Consider the following 16,298-nt stretch of genomic DNA (forward strand, 5'->3'; position numbering starts at 1 on the left):
CATAGTTCCAACAGTAAGAACTAAGAAGAGAATGATCACAGTAATGGAAAAGGAGAATGATCTAATGCTGAAAAACATTTGAGCTAATGAAAGAATATGACACATTCACATTACAAAAACATGAATATACAAGATTTAATGTTTGTCAGTTCACATGTGAATCAACTCAATGAACATGAATACACAACACCTCATAAGCACAAAGTTCTTGGTAAAACTGGAATGTTCAACTCATTGTGGATTTCTTCACTCATCATCCCTGGAGTCCCTGGTGAAAGATGTTCAGTTGCTTTGAACAATAGCTGAGAACAGTAATTTGTTGACATCCTCAGACTTTGACTCTTGTGTCTCGTCTCCTACATCAGTGTTACAAAATTGTCAAGAAAAGAAAACGTTAATGCAAACCAATTCCTTCAGACAAGATTGTATCTCAAAATTATTCCCACATAGGGTTAGGTTTAGGAACCTTAACCAAAATACCCTCACTCCTAAAGTCCAGGAATAACAGGAAAGAGAACTTTGGCCTTATGTCCCACTCAGAAACTCCTGTAATAAATATTAAAACAAGCTCAAGGAACTCCATCAATAATATCCCTTAGAACTCAATATTTTATAGACTTCATGGTGGATTAGCTCCTCGGAAAAGAGACAATAGAATACACTAGTAAGAATGGACAAAAAGTCAATCTGTACCATCTGCGTATCAAATCTTATAGGGAACAAAAATGAGGTTCTAATTCCCAATGCCTTTTTCTCGGTGTCCGTTTAGAGCAACTTCAGGCCACCAACATAGTGAACCAATCATATACGTTCACCTTTCCAATCCGAAATGTTACATCCCCATCATAATCTCTTTTTTTCTAATGAAAATATTATGAAGAATGGTACCTGCCATCATTGAGAAAAGCAACAAACATACCTATTCTTGATCGAACTTGGACTGTCCACTCCTCAATGATCTGCATGAGGCGAAACATCAAAGTGGTGAGAAAGCTTTCTTCTAAATCATATATGTTTGAGTGTATGTGAAATGCCAGAAACGAAGTGCATAACATTATGACAAATTTAAGTTTCTGTAGGCTTTATAAAGACCATGTGAACTACCCACAAAACATCTTAGCATGGGTGTTATCTTAAGCAGAGCCCACCAATGGTTTGATCTAGGTTGCTTGCTGGCAAGTGGTGCAACCACTTTAGACACCACTTGGAAAATAGGCAACCTTAACATATTGTGCATTAAACATTAGCAGTATTGAACAATATCATCACCGGTAACCATCATGCTTATGTCATAACGGTATGCTTCCTCTGATTACAACAGTAACAATGTCTTAACGGACACAGCTTGGAATTGAGGAAAGAAATGGAGGGAAACCTGGTTGAAGTTGGCGAATGCCGGATCATCAGAATCACTGGTGACGGGAATGCCTATTGGTGCTTGCATATGCTGGAGTAAATTTCTGTTCCCAACCAGTGTTGTCCTAGCCTTATCAATCAAATCCTGAAAAATGAAATCAATAAACAAAGGGTCAACTCCATATACCAACATGTCTCTCAACTTCAAAAAATTTAAACTTTCAATACGAAACCCCTCTGAAGATTCTTTAGATTTAAAGAAAAACCTGTTTGGCAGATAAAAGCTCACGGCACTGCTCTGTCAAGCTCGATAATTCTTCCTGTATCTTCTTTATTCTTGACACCAACTTCATAGGATTCGCCTGCAATCAGCACTCCATAAGTACCTCAATTGAGTTGAAAAACTTTCCCCATAATGCAAATTTAGAAATCTAGAATGGGAATTGTAGAATTTTGGCTTACATTATCAGGATAAATTTGTTGAAACTCCTTCTCGAGCCTGTAATGAACCACGAGCAAATCATGGTTTGCTTTGCTGAACAAATTCACCAAATTATCTGCCGCTTGATGATGGCTTTGTTCCTGATGATTCCGATGACCCATCCTTCCTCTCTCTTCCGCAATCACACCCCAATTAGGGTTTTCTTCTTTTGAATTTATGAAATTTGCCGCCTGCTACTAAAGTGTAGGACTTTTTTATTTTTAAATTCACGCGCCTGTTAAGAGCGTGCAATTTATGGGCTTCTTTCTTTCCCATAATTTCACTTCACCACCTGCTTTTTAACATATTTGCGGAATCGACCTCAAAGACTCTTCTTTTTCTTATCGATTGATTGATCGAACTCCGACGCTGGAGAAAGAACAACAATGGCGGACGAGGAAGAGAGAGTTCTAGAGAACCAGCTAGAGCTTCAGTTGAAAGAGCAAAGAGACTCACTTTCTGCCTTAAACGATGCTCTCGCTTCTGACCCCTCCGATCCCGAGCTTCTCGCCGTATTCATCTCCTTCCATCCCTGTTTTCTCCTCTCATGTATCGTCGATTCTCGCGATATATAATTTGAATTTTCTTTTGAATTTGTTTGTTTTTTGATTGGTTTAGGTTCACGAGGAGCTTGTTGTGGCAATCAAAGAGGCGGAGGAGGGGCTTCTGAATCTCAAGCGTGCACGTTTACTTCGAGAAGCTGATTCAGCGTTTAATGTTTCAAAGCAAGCCGACGAAGAGGTTAAGGCGGAGGCTCTTGAGCCGAGTGATGTAGAAGTGGAACCACTGGAGGAGGAGAAGGAACGAAATTACCGGGTCGGGTCGAAATGTCGATTTCGTTACAATGACGGGCGGTGGTATGACGGTCAAGTTGTTGCATTGAACGGTTCTGATTCTGCAAAGATTTCTTTCCTCACACCCACTTCAGAAAATATGTTGGTATGTACAAGCTTGAGTTTCTATCTGGTACCATGTCTTTTGGTTGTAGGAAAGTTAATACTTGAAAATGTAAATCTTCCATTGTAATGCTTTTGGAAACTTGAGAAAGTTATGAATTTTTCTGAAAAGGGAAACATAAAATGATGCAATAAGGTTGTGAGGGTTGGAATGTGTTATTCCATCCTGGGCATTGGAGTTCCCTTGGTGAAGCAAGCATTTCAGTAGAAAAGTGCTGAAGAGAAATTTAATGGGATTAAAAAACCTTTAGAATGAGTTTTCCTTCTTTGTTGATGGATTGGTTTGAATTTCATAATGTGGCCTTAGGAATACAGTAAAGTACAAGTCTTCTCATGCAACCATGAAAAGTTAAAAGGAAAAACTTCTACTTGATTTTTTATGTGTCATGCACTTGCAAATATAGGATATCTTTTAGTCTAGCTGATATAGCTGATAAGCAAGAACTGCATACGCGTATTATTTGAGTGAGGTAGTCAGTGATGGCTGTCTTGTGATTGCTATGTGAGTTTTTCTACTCTCTCATGTTGCTTGTTTGTTGTAGTTGTCTGTAAATTGGATGTAGTTTTGTGAAGGAATGAAGAACTATTCTCTTTTGCTAACTAAGCAACGTTTACCTTTCCAGTGCTGAAAATGATGCTAATAAATCTTATAAAGTAAAATCCACTTGTTTTTGTCTAGTTACTAATGCTAGACCACCTGAGTGCAGATATGCAAGTTCTTTCTGCAACAACGATGTCGATTTGGTGCTAATTGCCGCTTATCGCATGGTATGTTGCAGTCTTCTGTTGTGTGGATAACATCCACCTTGTATTATGGAAAGCATCATAAAGACAAAAAGAATTGTTGTTTTACATAAACCCTATTCATTCTTGATGGAGAGCTAAGACTTCTGTTCCGTATGAAGAACATGTAAAATGACAGATAATCCTAGATGTACATTCTACTCTTTCAATTCAGCCATAGGCTATTTGTGTCTGGCTCTTATTTGACAATAAGAATTAAACGACAGATCGGTGCTGCTATGTTGTATGCTCCAAGGGCTATGTTTAGTATATTATAACTCCAGTTCTTTTTAAAATTAGTTTTGGCATGGAGCCATGGACTATTAGCCCTAGCCTTTTACATGGCATTTTCACCCTCATTTCTTGTTAGAGCATCTGGGACACTAGCTTCATTTTTCACTTTGTCTTTTCTTGCAGTTGCTTCTAATATTTCAGAGTTAACATTTATACTTTCACAGGAGTTGATGTCCCATTATCTTTGCTGAAGAAGTATGCCCCAACCATGTGGGAGCCGTCGATGGTTGGGTCCAGTATTTGGGCACTCTCTGATAGTAAAGTTGGCATCTGGAGGGAAGCTGAACTTGAATCATGGAATGATCAACTCAGAATGGGGAAGGTTGTTTTCCGGGATAATGGAAGCTCTGCAGAGCTTGGGGTAGAAGCTCTGATGTTGTCTGAGTTTGCACAAATGACTGATGAAGAAGAAAGTGAACTAAGCTCTGAAGAATCTGATTCTAGTGACTATGAAGAGGAGAGCCCGGGGGGTTTAGGTTTTCTTGAAAGCACTGCTCTACAGAGAGGTATCCAGACAGAAACTACCATCTTTGCTAAGTGGGAAAATCATACCAGGGGTGTAGCTTCGAAGATGATGGCCAATATGGGTTATCGTGAGGGGATGGGTTTAGGCGCATCTGGCCAGGGAATGTTGGACCCAATCTCTGTTAAAGTCCTTCCTGCTAAGCTATGTCTTGATCATGCACTGGAGTCTCATGAAAGTGACGAGAGTAAAGAGAAACGAGGGAAGAAAAGAAGCAGGGGTGGCAAGAGAAAGCGTGAGAAGAAGTTCGCCGAAGCAGCTCGAGCTGCAAAAGATGAAGAGGAATCTAGACCAGATGTTTTTAGTCTTATCAATAACCAACTCGCAATGCATAATGATGCGGTAAATGCTGCGTCAACAAAGAAACAGCAAAATAAAGGCTCCGGAGAGGAGAAGAAAGTTGATAGGAAGGCATTGGTTGCTTACGATGATGAGGTGAAGGAACTAAGGTTACGTGTTGCAAAGCTTGAGGAAATGGTAAGCAGGAACAGAAAGGAAAAAGCTGTTTATGAGGCTGCCACAAGGAAGTTAAACGAGACTCGCAAGGCACTCGCAGACGCTGAAGCAGTTCATGCATCCGCATCAAATGCAGTTGTTAGCAAAGAAAAAGAGAAGAAGTGGCTAAAGTTTTGATATGTAATATCCTTACATTGTTATATACTTACAACTATCCATGGTTTGGTGATAGATTTTACACAACAAAAAAAAAAAAGAAGAAAACCGTTGTTTCTCCTTTGCAGTTTGCATGAATCATTTGTGAAGTGTTAGAAGATTAGGGTACCAGTTCTTCCATAGAATAATCTTCATTTAACAAAAAAAAAAAAATCTTGTAGATTGATGCTCTTCCAGTCTTCTAGTGATATATAATATATATTTTTTCTAAAATATAAAAAGTTGTATCAAAATTAAAAAAAAACTAAATAATTAATTATGTGTTTTACCATGTAAAAGTAAAAAATATGATTATTTTGACTTTATACAAAGAGGTGAAATAATTTGAAATACTCAGCATATATTTTTTTTAATAATAAAGTGATTTTTTAAATTATTTACATTTAAAAAAATAAAAAAATAATAAAAATATAACAACTTCTACTACATATTTAAAAAAAACCTCAAAGTAACTTTCTCATTTAACCACGTGTTAGCTATATTACTATACATGTTTTTAGTCTCTCAACCCATGCGTCAGTCAAACTTTGCAGGAGAGTTAGTCAAGTCACGTTTTGAAATCTCTTTTGCCCTTTAGTCAAGTCAGTAACAACTTCTACTACATAATTAAAATTAAAATTTTTTTAATAAGTGTAATTAATATTTATTTTATTTTGATTTTTAAAAAATATTTATTTTATTTTAATAATTTTTATATAAATTATGTAACTTATCAATAATTATTTTTAATATATTACATTTTCTCAATATAAATTTTATTTCGTTATGTAATTAACAAAATATTATTATGTCAATATTAACATATAGAAAAATATAAAAAATCAAGTGTTTTCAAAAAAAATTATTTAAATAAAAAGATTTTACTTAGTAGGACATGAGAAAATATTTTAAAAATATTAATTTTTTTAAAATAATTATTTTTAATTTATTATTATTACTATAATTATAATATTTTTTAAATTTAAAATTAGTTATTATTTTCATTTATAATATTATTGAATTTAACATTATTTTTAATAAAAAATTCAACACTAACACGCGAAGCAGGGCACCACTTTAGCAGTGTTTAATTTAAAGCAATTTTAATGTTTTAATAAATTTAAAAAAAAGTTATAAAAATTTTTTTTTTATACATTTAGCAATAATTATAAATACAAAAATAATTTTAAACCTTTCTCTCCAAGTAATTTCTCCGTCTGCCGTTAATTAGTACTCCTTTGTATTCATTTCTTTGTTGGGTACTTCTTCTCCAAGACTCTGAATCTTTCTTTCACTCTCCCAAAAGCAAAAGGTCTTCCACTTTTTGTTGTTTTCTTTTTCCTTTTGAATGGGCGAAGCAGTAGTGACCCCAAACAACGATATGCCAACTCTTCCAAGAACTCCGCCGCCAACGATCGGGTCGTCGTTGATTCCGGTGATCAACAAGCTTCAAGACATTCTTGCTTCTTCTGGTACCGAACTGTCCGATATTTCGGTACCGCAGGTGGCGGTGGTTGGCAGCCAGAGCAGCGGTAAATCGAGCGTGCTCGAGGCGCTAGTTGGCCGTGATTTCCTGCCTCGGGGCTGCGATATTTGTACTCGAAGACCACTGGTTTTGATGTTAGAGAACCGTCCTCCAAATTCAGGTGACGAAAGCAGTGAATGGGGTGAGTTTCGCCACTTACCCGGCCGCCGCTTTTATGATTTTTCCCAAATTCGTCGAGAAATTCAGGTTCGGTTTATCTCCATTTATCTTTCAAGTTCTGTGGACTATTTTTGAGTTGATATATAGATAATTTTTATTGAAATCTCACTATATTGTCAAATAAGGAAATGGTTACTGCCTTGTGTAGGCTGAGACTGAAAGAGAAGCTGGTTGTAACAAAGGGGTTTCAGAAAGTCAGATTCGATTGAAGATTTACTCCCCGAATGTCCTTAACATGACACTTATTGACTTACCTGGCATTACCAAGGTTCCTGTGGGAGATCAACCTAGTGATATAGAAGCAAGAATTAGAAAAATGTTAATGGCATATATCACCAATGAAAATTGTATCATATTGGCTGTCAGTCCGGCAAATTCTGATTTAGCTACATCTGATGCGCTACAGATAGCTAAATTAGCTGATCCAACTGGTAAGTTGCGACATCTGTGGTTTTATGTTTGTGTATGTATGAGTTCTTTGCTTTGATACCTATTGCAAGGGACTGACATATACATTTTCAGGTTCTCGGACAGTTGGTGTAATCACCAAGGTTTGTGTTATTCCTCTTTTACAAGTAAAATTTAATGAGTGATTTAATCTTTCTCATCCCTTGTTATTGTTGTCGTCCTCACCAAATGACTACGTATTTGTTGCAATCTTTCTGTGCAGCTTGATATAATGGATAGGGGTACCAATGCCTGTAACTTTTTGCTTGGTAGAGTGGTTCCACTTAAACTTGGTTATGTTGGTGTTGTAAATCGCTGCCAGGAGGTACAAGTTATTAAAGGCTGCAGTTGGCAGATTCAGAATGGTTTATCTGCAATTCTGCTATGTTATTGGATAACTATACTATGTGTGTGTATGTGTGCCCATGTGTTTGTTTCTGTTTCATAGTACTTTTTGTGGATTCTTTCCTTTATATTTACTTTAGAATTAGCTACTTTGCAGCAACCAGTTTTTGGTGATTAGGACTAACAATATACTTCCAAAATGAGTATGACCTGGGTAAGGATGTTGCTATATGGCAATGCAAGGGGAGACAGAGTGCTTTTTAAATTAATTATTGTCACTTTTTTTTTTCTTTTGGTTTCCTTTACAGATTCATTGAATAAGTGAGGTGGAGGTGATATTTGTTTTTGTTGTCTGTTACAGGATATTAACAAAAACCGTAGCATTCAAGAAGCACTTGCGTACGAGGAACGCTTCTTCCATGATCATCCTGTATTTTTCATCTCTCAAATAGAATTTTGACTTCAAGGTCACCTACTTCACAGATAATCTGAACATTTTGCTCTTGCTTGAAACATATGTATTGAAGGTGTATAATGGTGTTTCTGATCGTTGTGGCATTCCTCAATTGGCGAACAAGCTGAATCAGGTTGGTTTATGACCGCATTCATTGAACCCCTAATTCTTTTGACAATCATATATTTTAGTTTTATTTTGCACTTCTTATATTTGTCTCTATGTGATGAATTTGTCTCTTTCCAGATCCTAGAGCAGCATATAAGAAGGGATCTCCCACATTTGAAGGCTGAGCTAAACTCTCGTATGCGTGCAGTTATGAAAGAGCTGCAGATGTATGGAAAAGTTGTGGAATCAAAGGTAAGTTGTCACTGTGTTGCAATCTCTTCTATTGGACAATGTTAAGTGGTGCTATCTTACATTGTTTGAGTTTGGTGTAGTGGCTTTATTTTCTGGTTGACCTCTCCATGTATTACCATTTGATTTTAGGCTGGATGCTTAATAGACTGTAAAATGTATTCAAGAAGTTACATGAGGCCTAAGTTATCGTTGGGGAGTTAAACATTACCACATATTTTGTTTTCTTTGTATGACAGTGAACAAATATTTTATTGGTGCTGATTGTTGAGGTCTAAGCAATAGTCCTTACCATTTGGTGATGGCTGCTTCTTGTTTTGAATATTCTTAACCATATACCCTCATATTCATGAATTTGCAATAGTAAAGCTGAGCATGTTTCTTAGACAAAATGGATTTTTTTTCTTGGGATTGTTAGCTTTGTTAAAATTATTCTTTCTAATTATTCTCATGTCCATATCCAGGCAGAACAAGGAGCAATTTTATTGGACATTCTTAGAAGATACTGTGATGGTGAGGTTTTTATTTTCCTTATTATAAGTTCTAATTTTGGCGTATCGTATATGTGTGTATTCTATTCCATTCTTGATTCAACTTTTTAGTCTAAAATATAGGACTTTTGTGTCGCTTCTTCTTTTGGTAAAAGATGGGGAGGGGAGGAGAGAGGTTGGGGGGGGGGGGGGGGGGATTGGGGTTAGTGGTAATTGTTATCCAACTTTTCTCTGTTGCAATTATTTCTTTATACCTTACCAATAATTGCATACAAGATTGTATATTGTGTGTCTTTTAGTTTTAGCTGGCATCTTTTGTTAAAGTTCATTATATATTACTTTTCTCTTTCAAAAAAGTTTCTGTTGTTGCAAGTTTCTTATGTGTTCTCATTATTGGAAAGATTTTTCTGCTATGGTTGATGGAAAAAGTCAAGACATGTCAACTAAAGAGTTGTGTGGGGGAGCCAGGATCCGCTACTTTTTTCAGTCAATGTTTGTGAAGCCCTTAGAGGTGATGATTGATTTTGATATGTTCATTCTTCTGAAGTTCTGATGTGATTGATGCTCTATTGTTATGTTTTTTGTGGAAGTTTCCCTTTTAAGGACCAGGTGACTAACTGCGTTTTGTAGGAAATGGACCCTTGTAATAGTCTGACTGATGAGGATATTGCATATGCCATTAGAAATTCCTCTGGTCTAAGAAATGTTCTATTTGTGCCAGAGGTGAGTACAATAGTGATTAGTGATTACACATGTTCTCTCTCATTCCTATTACTTTCCAATTATTGAAATCAGTGGATCTTAACAAGAATGTTTTTCATTGGGTTTCAGGTTCCGTTTGAAGTTTTGGTTAGAAGACAAATAGCTCAGTTGTCAGACCCTTGTCATCAATGTCTACGGATTGTCTATGATGAACTGATAAAGGTGAGAACAGTGCTGCTTGTAGTGCTGGGATTTTTAACATAATGAAATTATGATTTTAATATGCGGATATGATGAATAAAGTAAATTTTCTCCAACAGATCAGCCAGGCTTGTGAATCAAATGGATTGCAGAGGTTCCCATCTTTAAGAAGGCGTGTAAATGAAGTTGTACGGAAGTTTTTAGATGCTGCTGCTAAGCCTGCTGAGAGTATGATAGGAAACCTCATTGCGATGGAGGTTATTGATTTCTCATTTCTTTTCTTTATTTAATGTCTACAATAATGTTTGAATTAGTGCCTATGTACATGTAGGTTGACATATGCTTGGCAAAAGTTGTGGTGGAGCACTTAATTAATAGCAATCCTACAGCATGTAACTGCCTTTATTGAAACAATTATGTAATCACAGAAAGTAAATGATTTTAGACCCCAGAATTTGTTGTAACACTTGATCACGTGTAAGATGAAGCCATCAAGAATGGGTGCCATAAAAAACATGACATGGTAAGGAATTCCTAAAAACCTAGGAAGATATGTGGATATGCATGTAGTTGCTTCCGTGTATGATGTGTATGTGAATGCTTTATGGAAATATCCACTGGGTCAAGAAGATAACTAGTAAGAAACGGGACAAACTTCTGAAAAGCTTGATCAAAATGTTGAGTTTTGGTGATTCAGCCCTATATGAATTAAGAGATCCAAAAGCTTGTTGGGGTCTGTTTGTTGATTGTGTAGTTTCACATTGGTCATTGTTTGCATGTAAATTTTCTTGGGTAATGCTCTTATGGTATTTTGCTACTTAGAGCCTGTTTGGCCTAGCTTTTTTTTTTTAACTTAAAAGCTATTATTAAGCCTTTATGAAAAATAATAGCTTTTAGAATTAAGGTAAAGTTGTTTGACAAACTGTTTAACAAAATAAATTATGTAAGCTCTAATTTCGGTTAAAATTATCATAAAGGGTATTCATGCCATGTTTAATCACCTAATAAGCTATAATGTAATGCTTCAAGTTTATACATAATTTCAGATGTTAAAATCGAAGAAATCAATAAAAAAAAGGAATAACTTTCAAACTTGTATAGTAGCAATAGTATTAGTTTTTTGTTGATCTAACAAGCAATCGGACCATGATGCTTTAATTTCCAAAAAAGAAGAGAAAAGAGAAAACGATGTATTTAATATTAAAATTTTTTTTGGTGAAAAAGAGAGAAAATCTTTAAATAGTATCTGAATGCAGTTTTGAATTTTAAATTTTTTTTCTCGTAATCTTTGTAAGAACAAAAAAATTCTAGATTTTGATATTCTGTTGTTGGGTCTTCTATTTTTTCATTAGTTTTTGTAGAGAGAGGTAGAGAAGAGGGAAATCGTGATTTACGTTGAAAAATGGTAATTTGTATAAGGAAAGAGAGGAGAGGGAGATTAATTGAGAGAGGGGTATTTCCTAAAAATTAATGTGCTTTTAAAAGAAGAGAAGAAAAAGCTCCTCTCTGGAGTTTTTTTTTTAAGCTCTTTTTTTAAAAATTTTGTTCTTAAAAAAAAAGTTGTTTTTTTTTTAAGAACTTCTCAAAAAATCATGTTTGGCCTGGCTTTTGCTTTTAAGAGGTAAATAAGCTGAAAAAAAGTTAGGCCAAACATGCACTTAATGTCTTTGTTAATATTTGAACATAATCAGTTGCCATTCATTTGCATTTTCCTTGAGAGCGGATTTGGGAGGGGAAATAATGGCCAATTCCTACTGTTAGCACCTTCTTTAGCATAGCAAATTTAGCACCAACTGTTAGTCTTTTGCAGTTCTTGGTGGGTATGAATTTTTCTGCTTTGGTCTTTTAATTCCATTTGATATTTTGTCCTTTATTCTTGTGTTTCTCATAGAAAGCAACTGTTCCTTGGTTGATCAACAAGTTTAACTAGTTTGCTTTGGTCTTTTAATTCCATTTGATATGAAAGCAATTTAGTCCTTTATTTTTTTGTGTCTCATAGAAAGGAACTGTGCCTTGGTTGATCAACAAGTTTGACTAGTTTTGCATGCTGAATTTTATATTACACACCCATTTATGATTCACTTACTAAGATATAAGCTACCATGTCTTATATGGCTATCATGTATTTCACTTTTTCTATCATTGATGATTATAAAATTTTATGTGTTTTCATCCTTTTAAAATATCAGATGGATTATATAAATTCTTCACATCCAAGTTTTATTGGTGGGAACAAAGCTGTTGAGCTTGCTGTGCAGCAGATGAGATCATCACAGGTATAGCTGCAACATCAATTGAATTAATCAACCAATGAAACATGCAGTTTAATGAATTAGCTTAACTTTTGAATGCGTTGATATGGCTGTGGGGTAGAGGTTTACCCCTTTAGCATGAGTTTGTAGGTTTAGGTTACTCTCTTTGTTTCAACATTCGTTTCACATGTGAGACTGAATATGGAAGATACAAGTCAAGTTTGAATTTGAATCTGAAGGATGTGGAGGGATGGAGAGTTAAATATTTTATGAAAGCTTACCTTGTGACATTTGTTCCATTATACAGAATTGAATAGCACATGATTGGTGATTGGTAAGGTATCTGTCTCTAAGGTTGATTCAATGTAATAAAATCTATTTGAATTTAATAACAACAAATCTATGTTTACAACTATATGATTCTTTCATGGTTTCCCAATTCTCATTATTATATGATTTTTACAACAAAGAATGGGTATGCAGATGTCTAGTTGTCAACTTTCTACCTGATAGAGACCTTTTTTACTTCATCTTTGTATCATTCAGGAGAGAGTGGATATTGAAAGGGTACCTATGTCTGAAAGGAGCCAGCTATCCTGGACTGTTGCTGCTAAACCGGTTGTGAATGGTGCGCCTAACCAGGTGTCTGTTTTTAAATTTTTATTTTATTTTTTCTGGTAAGACAACTGCATTTAGGGAGGAAGGAACAAAAAGAAGAAGGGAAATTTTCCTAAAATGAAATTGCTAAACCATAAAGTTCTCCAAGCTTCAGGCATTTATTTTATGATATATTAGTTTTCCTATCTGTTAGTGCCAACATATGGTGGTATTCATTTTCCTAGTTGGTAATAGGTGAATTTTCTTGTTGAGCGCCATAACAAACAAGCTTCATCCAGGCCCTTAGGTTCATCTCCTTGAAGTCTTAAAACAGAGTCTCAATCTAAGCCCTTCATCATATGAGGTGCATATCCTCAACTTGTCAAGTTCATATATTTTAGAGTATTTGAATGAGAATGAACTCTTAGTGTGCTGGACTTGAATGCATCATGCCTACCAGTGTTTGTACATTTGATTAAAACCCTTTTAATGCAATATGAAAATGCCATTGTGCTGCATATCACATGGGGATCCTTTAATTTTTGTGAGGAACAATCTTAAGCTAGGGGCAATTGTTGCATTATGGTTCAAACTGCGGTGACATCTTGATGATAGAATTGGGTTAAATTTAACAAGGATCATTTGAAGAAAAGAAGAGGAAAAAGAGGAAAGAACTATAGAAATCACAATATAGAAAGTTCATTTCAAGGGGTGTCATGCTTACCATTTACCTTTGGAGTACTCATTCTATGCTGGCATTTTGACAGGGAAATCGTCCTCAGTCAAATAATGAGAGACCTGCGTCAGCTGGTAATTAACTCTAATTTGCAGATCAGTCCAAGTTTTTTTTTTTTTAATGGGGGGAAGGGGGATTTGAACCCTGTTCTCTAAGCAAGGGGATCATGCACCTACCAATAAGCAAATGCTCGTGTGTGAAGATCGGCCCAAGTTTGTTTGTCTTTCATTTATTTTTTGCTTTCTCATATGATACTTATTATGACTGATTAACTGATCTTTTATGATAAGGGAAAGTTTGGGTGCAGTGGTGAAATTGTGGTGATTTTTCTTTTATATTTTGAGAAGAAAATATGAAATTTCTTTTTCTGTGTTTGTGATTGGTTTGTGTCAGAATGTTTCAGTGTATTAAGAACGTTTTGCAATATAGATTTCTATAATATGTATGATAACCTTCCACTTGGCAGAAGATATTATATAAGATCGGTGTATTTTGTATTACATTGGATACATCTCATAGCTAATGTCACTTAAGGAGTTTCTAACCCTTCCTCTGTGTTATGTACTTAAAAGAAAAAGTCATTAATATAATATTTGTAGCTTTTCTTTTTGAAGCATAGTATGTGTAGCTTTGAGAACAGAGGGTGGTTCCAAGTTAAACTTAGGTGTATAGTTACACAAAAAGTTTACCCTTATTTCTGAATTTTCTGAGCAAGTTTATGATGTGGACATAGATGATGGCCTTAGGCCTTGACATAAGCAGTTTCTAAGGCTGTTTATTACATGAACATTAACTTTGGTAACTTTTATGTAGGTGGTAGTTCATCTGCAAGGACTTGGGGTATTTCATCAATATTTGGGAGCAAGGCATCATCTGTAGAGAGTCCAGCTAATGGATCTACCGTAGAAACTCTTCATGAAGTAGAGCAGAGGTCATCGACAATCCAACTGAGTGAGGTATATACACAATTCAAGAGATATGTATCTTTTTGAGTTAGATAGTGGAGACTGGAGAGTGCTTTGGCTCTATATAGCAATTTATCTAGCTTAACTTCAGTTCCTTTACCTTTGCCCTTGATTCTCAGCCTCCCTCAATCTTAAGACCACTTGAAATGTCAGAGAATGAAGCAACAGAAATCATTATCACTAAATTACTCGTGCAATCCTACTTTGATTTAGTCCGGAAGAACATTCAAGACTTGGTACCAAAAGCTATAATGCACTTTCTGGTAATACCTTTTTTTCCTGTCCAGTTGGTCAATTTTAAACTTTTATTCTAATAAATCTAAATAAAAATAATCTTTTTCCCCTTCTTATCAATGTGCCAGGTCAATCATACAAAAAGGAACCTTCATAACACTTTTATACAAATATTGTACAAGTATGTCTCTTGCTTTTGGTTGATGGTGTGTTTTAAAGTATATCATGTTTTAGTTTTCAATTTAAAGAATAGGCAAAATGGAAAAAGTTCTTTTGTCACTCAGTAGTTGTGCCTGGCATTATTTTCCGGTATGAGCTCCTAAAATAATTCTAGCCTCTAGTTTAGGTTTCAACTCATTAAGAGAATAAAATGTGTTGAAAGGAAAGAGGATAATGATGGAATTATTCTGATTACCTGAAGTCTTCAAATTTGAATCTTCAGGAATGTCTGCATGGTACATGTGTTTGTGCATTCACATGCAGAGTATAAATAATGAAATCCTGGCATTTCATATGAATGTAGTTTTCTTTTTTTTTCCCCCATTTGATTGTTCTTGTAGTGGGGATGTTGGTATGCATCCAGTTCAAGTCATAGTATAAATGGTTTGAAAATTTAGCATGTCTGGTATGGTGAAATATGCAGAGAGAACCTTTTTGAAGAACTGTTACAGGAGCAGGATGAGGTTGTTGCAAGAAGAAAGCACGCCCAAGAAATGTTGCGTGTTTTGCGGCAAGCTGTTAAGGTTTGTAGTTACTTTAATTTTGTTTATCATTGAGGAGGAACCTCTATATATACGTGGCCAGCCATTTTCTTTGATTTGAAAGAAGTTTCTTTAATATTTAATGTTGTTTCCCTTATTATATATGTTTTTAGTTTCTTAAGTATGAGGAGATCTACATTGAGATACCTGCATTACATCTTTTTCTTGTCAGTTGTTGACTCTTGAGCTTTCATTTATCATATTTGTCTCTTTTTGACTGAAAATATCGGTTTGCCTGTTCTAGATGCTTGGTGAAGTTGACTCTGATGTGGAGTCCCAACATAGGACTACAAACTCAGGTCCTGATGTTAGTACTGGGTTGCCAAGGTTTCCAGATGTAACCAACAGTGGGAACAGTTCATCTTATCTATCATCATCCAGTAAGCCCAGAGCTCGGAAACTGCTATATTCAGAAGAGCCATCATTGTCTCTCAACTCTAGTGGTAAACTTAACTATTAGGTGGTTGGAATGCATGTCCCAACTGATTGAATTAGCTGCCAGTAGGGTGATTGATGCATCCCATGAACGATGGCTTATTCCTGGTTTACAGAGCTTCATATATTAAAGTGAAATTTGGCTCATTAGGTTTGCACGAGTAGGGTGATCAATGTATCCCGTTAATGATGGCTTATTCCTCGTTTACGAAGTTTCATACATTAAAGTGAACTTTGCTAATTAGGTTTGCTATTTTGATATTCTTTTTCTACACAAAGGGAAGGTATTATTTGACTGTTGAGTTTGATCCGGGCTGGTTGTACAGTGTGTAAATAGCATGTATAGATTATCCAAAATTTTGTGTCCAAGGTACTTTTTTGTCCAAGTGCAGCCGAGTTAGCGTTGGCAGAGTAATTTGGTCTCTGCTTTTATCTTGTTTTTATTCCTTTTTCTGTTCTTTTCCCACCCTTCCCCTTATTCAGATGCATCAAGTAACAACCTTGGCTGCTTTATTAGCCACGATTGTACCAGCTGAAAGAGGCCGAATTTGCTTTCTATTCTTTGAAAAGAA

At 35.5% G+C, this 16,298-nt stretch overlaps 3 protein-coding genes across 4 annotated transcripts; 2 read left to right on the forward strand and 1 right to left on the reverse strand.

The window, feature by feature from the left end:
• Window positions 1–84: 84 nt before the first annotated feature.
• On the reverse strand, window positions 85–2,044 carry LOC18587681 (spindle/kinetochore-associated protein). Its single transcript, XM_018127947.2, has 5 exons — window positions 1,819–2,044; window positions 1,623–1,718; window positions 1,376–1,501; window positions 920–959; window positions 85–356 (listed from the first exon to the last, which is right to left on the reverse strand). The coding sequence occupies exons 1-5, from the start codon at window positions 1,957–1,959 to the stop codon at window positions 283–285; spliced, it is 477 nt and encodes a 158-aa protein (XP_017983436.2). The 5' UTR covers window positions 1,960–2,044; the 3' UTR covers window positions 85–282.
• Window positions 2,045–2,132: 88 nt separating this feature from the next.
• On the forward strand, window positions 2,133–5,151 carry LOC18587682 (zinc finger (CCCH-type) family protein / D111/G-patch domain-containing protein). The gene is made up of 4 exons (XM_007011614.3): window positions 2,133–2,349; window positions 2,456–2,776; window positions 3,501–3,561; window positions 4,035–5,151. The coding sequence occupies exons 1-4, from the start codon at window positions 2,224–2,226 to the stop codon at window positions 5,024–5,026; spliced, it is 1,500 nt and encodes a 499-aa protein (XP_007011676.3). The 5' UTR covers window positions 2,133–2,223; the 3' UTR covers window positions 5,027–5,151.
• Window positions 5,152–6,253: 1,102 nt separating this feature from the next.
• Window positions 6,254–16,095, forward strand: LOC18587683 (dynamin-related protein 3A-like). Of its 2 annotated transcripts, XM_007011616.3 has the most exons (20): window positions 6,257–6,776; window positions 6,898–7,180; window positions 7,272–7,300; window positions 7,420–7,521; window positions 7,903–7,971; window positions 8,069–8,128; window positions 8,242–8,355; window positions 8,817–8,865; window positions 9,245–9,354; window positions 9,474–9,566; window positions 9,675–9,767; window positions 9,866–10,003; window positions 11,936–12,022; window positions 12,545–12,640; window positions 13,363–13,405; window positions 14,145–14,287; window positions 14,416–14,559; window positions 14,659–14,711; window positions 15,174–15,273; window positions 15,536–16,095. In XM_007011616.3, the coding sequence occupies exons 1-20, from the start codon at window positions 6,393–6,395 to the stop codon at window positions 15,749–15,751; spliced, it is 2,406 nt and encodes an 801-aa protein (XP_007011678.3). In that variant the 5' UTR covers window positions 6,257–6,392; the 3' UTR covers window positions 15,752–16,095. The 2 variants fall into 2 exon arrangements, 1 of the variants encoding a protein (XP_007011678.3); XR_016028413.1 differs by lacking the exon at window positions 14,659–14,711 and having other exon boundaries at window positions 6,254–6,776; window positions 15,536–15,676.
• Window positions 16,096–16,298: the final 203 nt, after the last annotated feature.

This window comes from Theobroma cacao, chromosome 9, assembly GCF_053813885.1.
Source record: "Theobroma cacao isolate CCN51 chromosome 9, ASM5381388v1, whole genome shotgun sequence".
Lineage (NCBI taxonomy): Eukaryota > Viridiplantae > Streptophyta > Magnoliopsida > Malvales > Malvaceae > Theobroma > Theobroma cacao.

Excerpts from the sequence above, each read along its gene's own strand:
- LOC18587681 (XM_018127947.2), bottom strand. The coding sequence starts at position 1,959 with ATGGGTCATCGGAATCATCAGGAACAAAGCCATCATCAAGCGGCAGAT. Across the intron at positions 960-1,375 it reads CATTCGCCAACTTCAACCAG|ATCATTGAGGAGTGGACAGT; the intron begins GTTTCCCTCCAT and ends CGCCTCATGCAG. Across the intron at positions 357-919 it reads CCAAGTTCGATCAAGAATAG|GAGACGAGACACAAGAGTCA; the intron begins GTATGTTTGTTG and ends ACACTGATGTAG.
- LOC18587682 (XM_007011614.3), top strand. The coding sequence starts at position 2,224 with ATGGCGGACGAGGAAGAGAGAGTTCTAGAGAACCAGCTAGAGCTTCAG. Across the intron at positions 2,350-2,455 it reads CCGATCCCGAGCTTCTCGCC|GTTCACGAGGAGCTTGTTGT; the intron begins GTATTCATCTCC and ends TGATTGGTTTAG. Across the intron at positions 3,562-4,034 it reads TAATTGCCGCTTATCGCATG|GAGTTGATGTCCCATTATCT; the intron begins GTATGTTGCAGT and ends ATACTTTCACAG.
- LOC18587683 (XM_007011616.3), top strand. The coding sequence starts at position 6,393 with ATGGGCGAAGCAGTAGTGACCCCAAACAACGATATGCCAACTCTTCCA. Across the intron at positions 9,567-9,674 it reads ATGTTCTATTTGTGCCAGAG|GTTCCGTTTGAAGTTTTGGT; the intron begins GTGAGTACAATA and ends ATTGGGTTTCAG. Across the intron at positions 14,712-15,173 it reads TTTATACAAATATTGTACAA|AGAGAACCTTTTTGAAGAAC; the intron begins GTATGTCTCTTG and ends TGAAATATGCAG.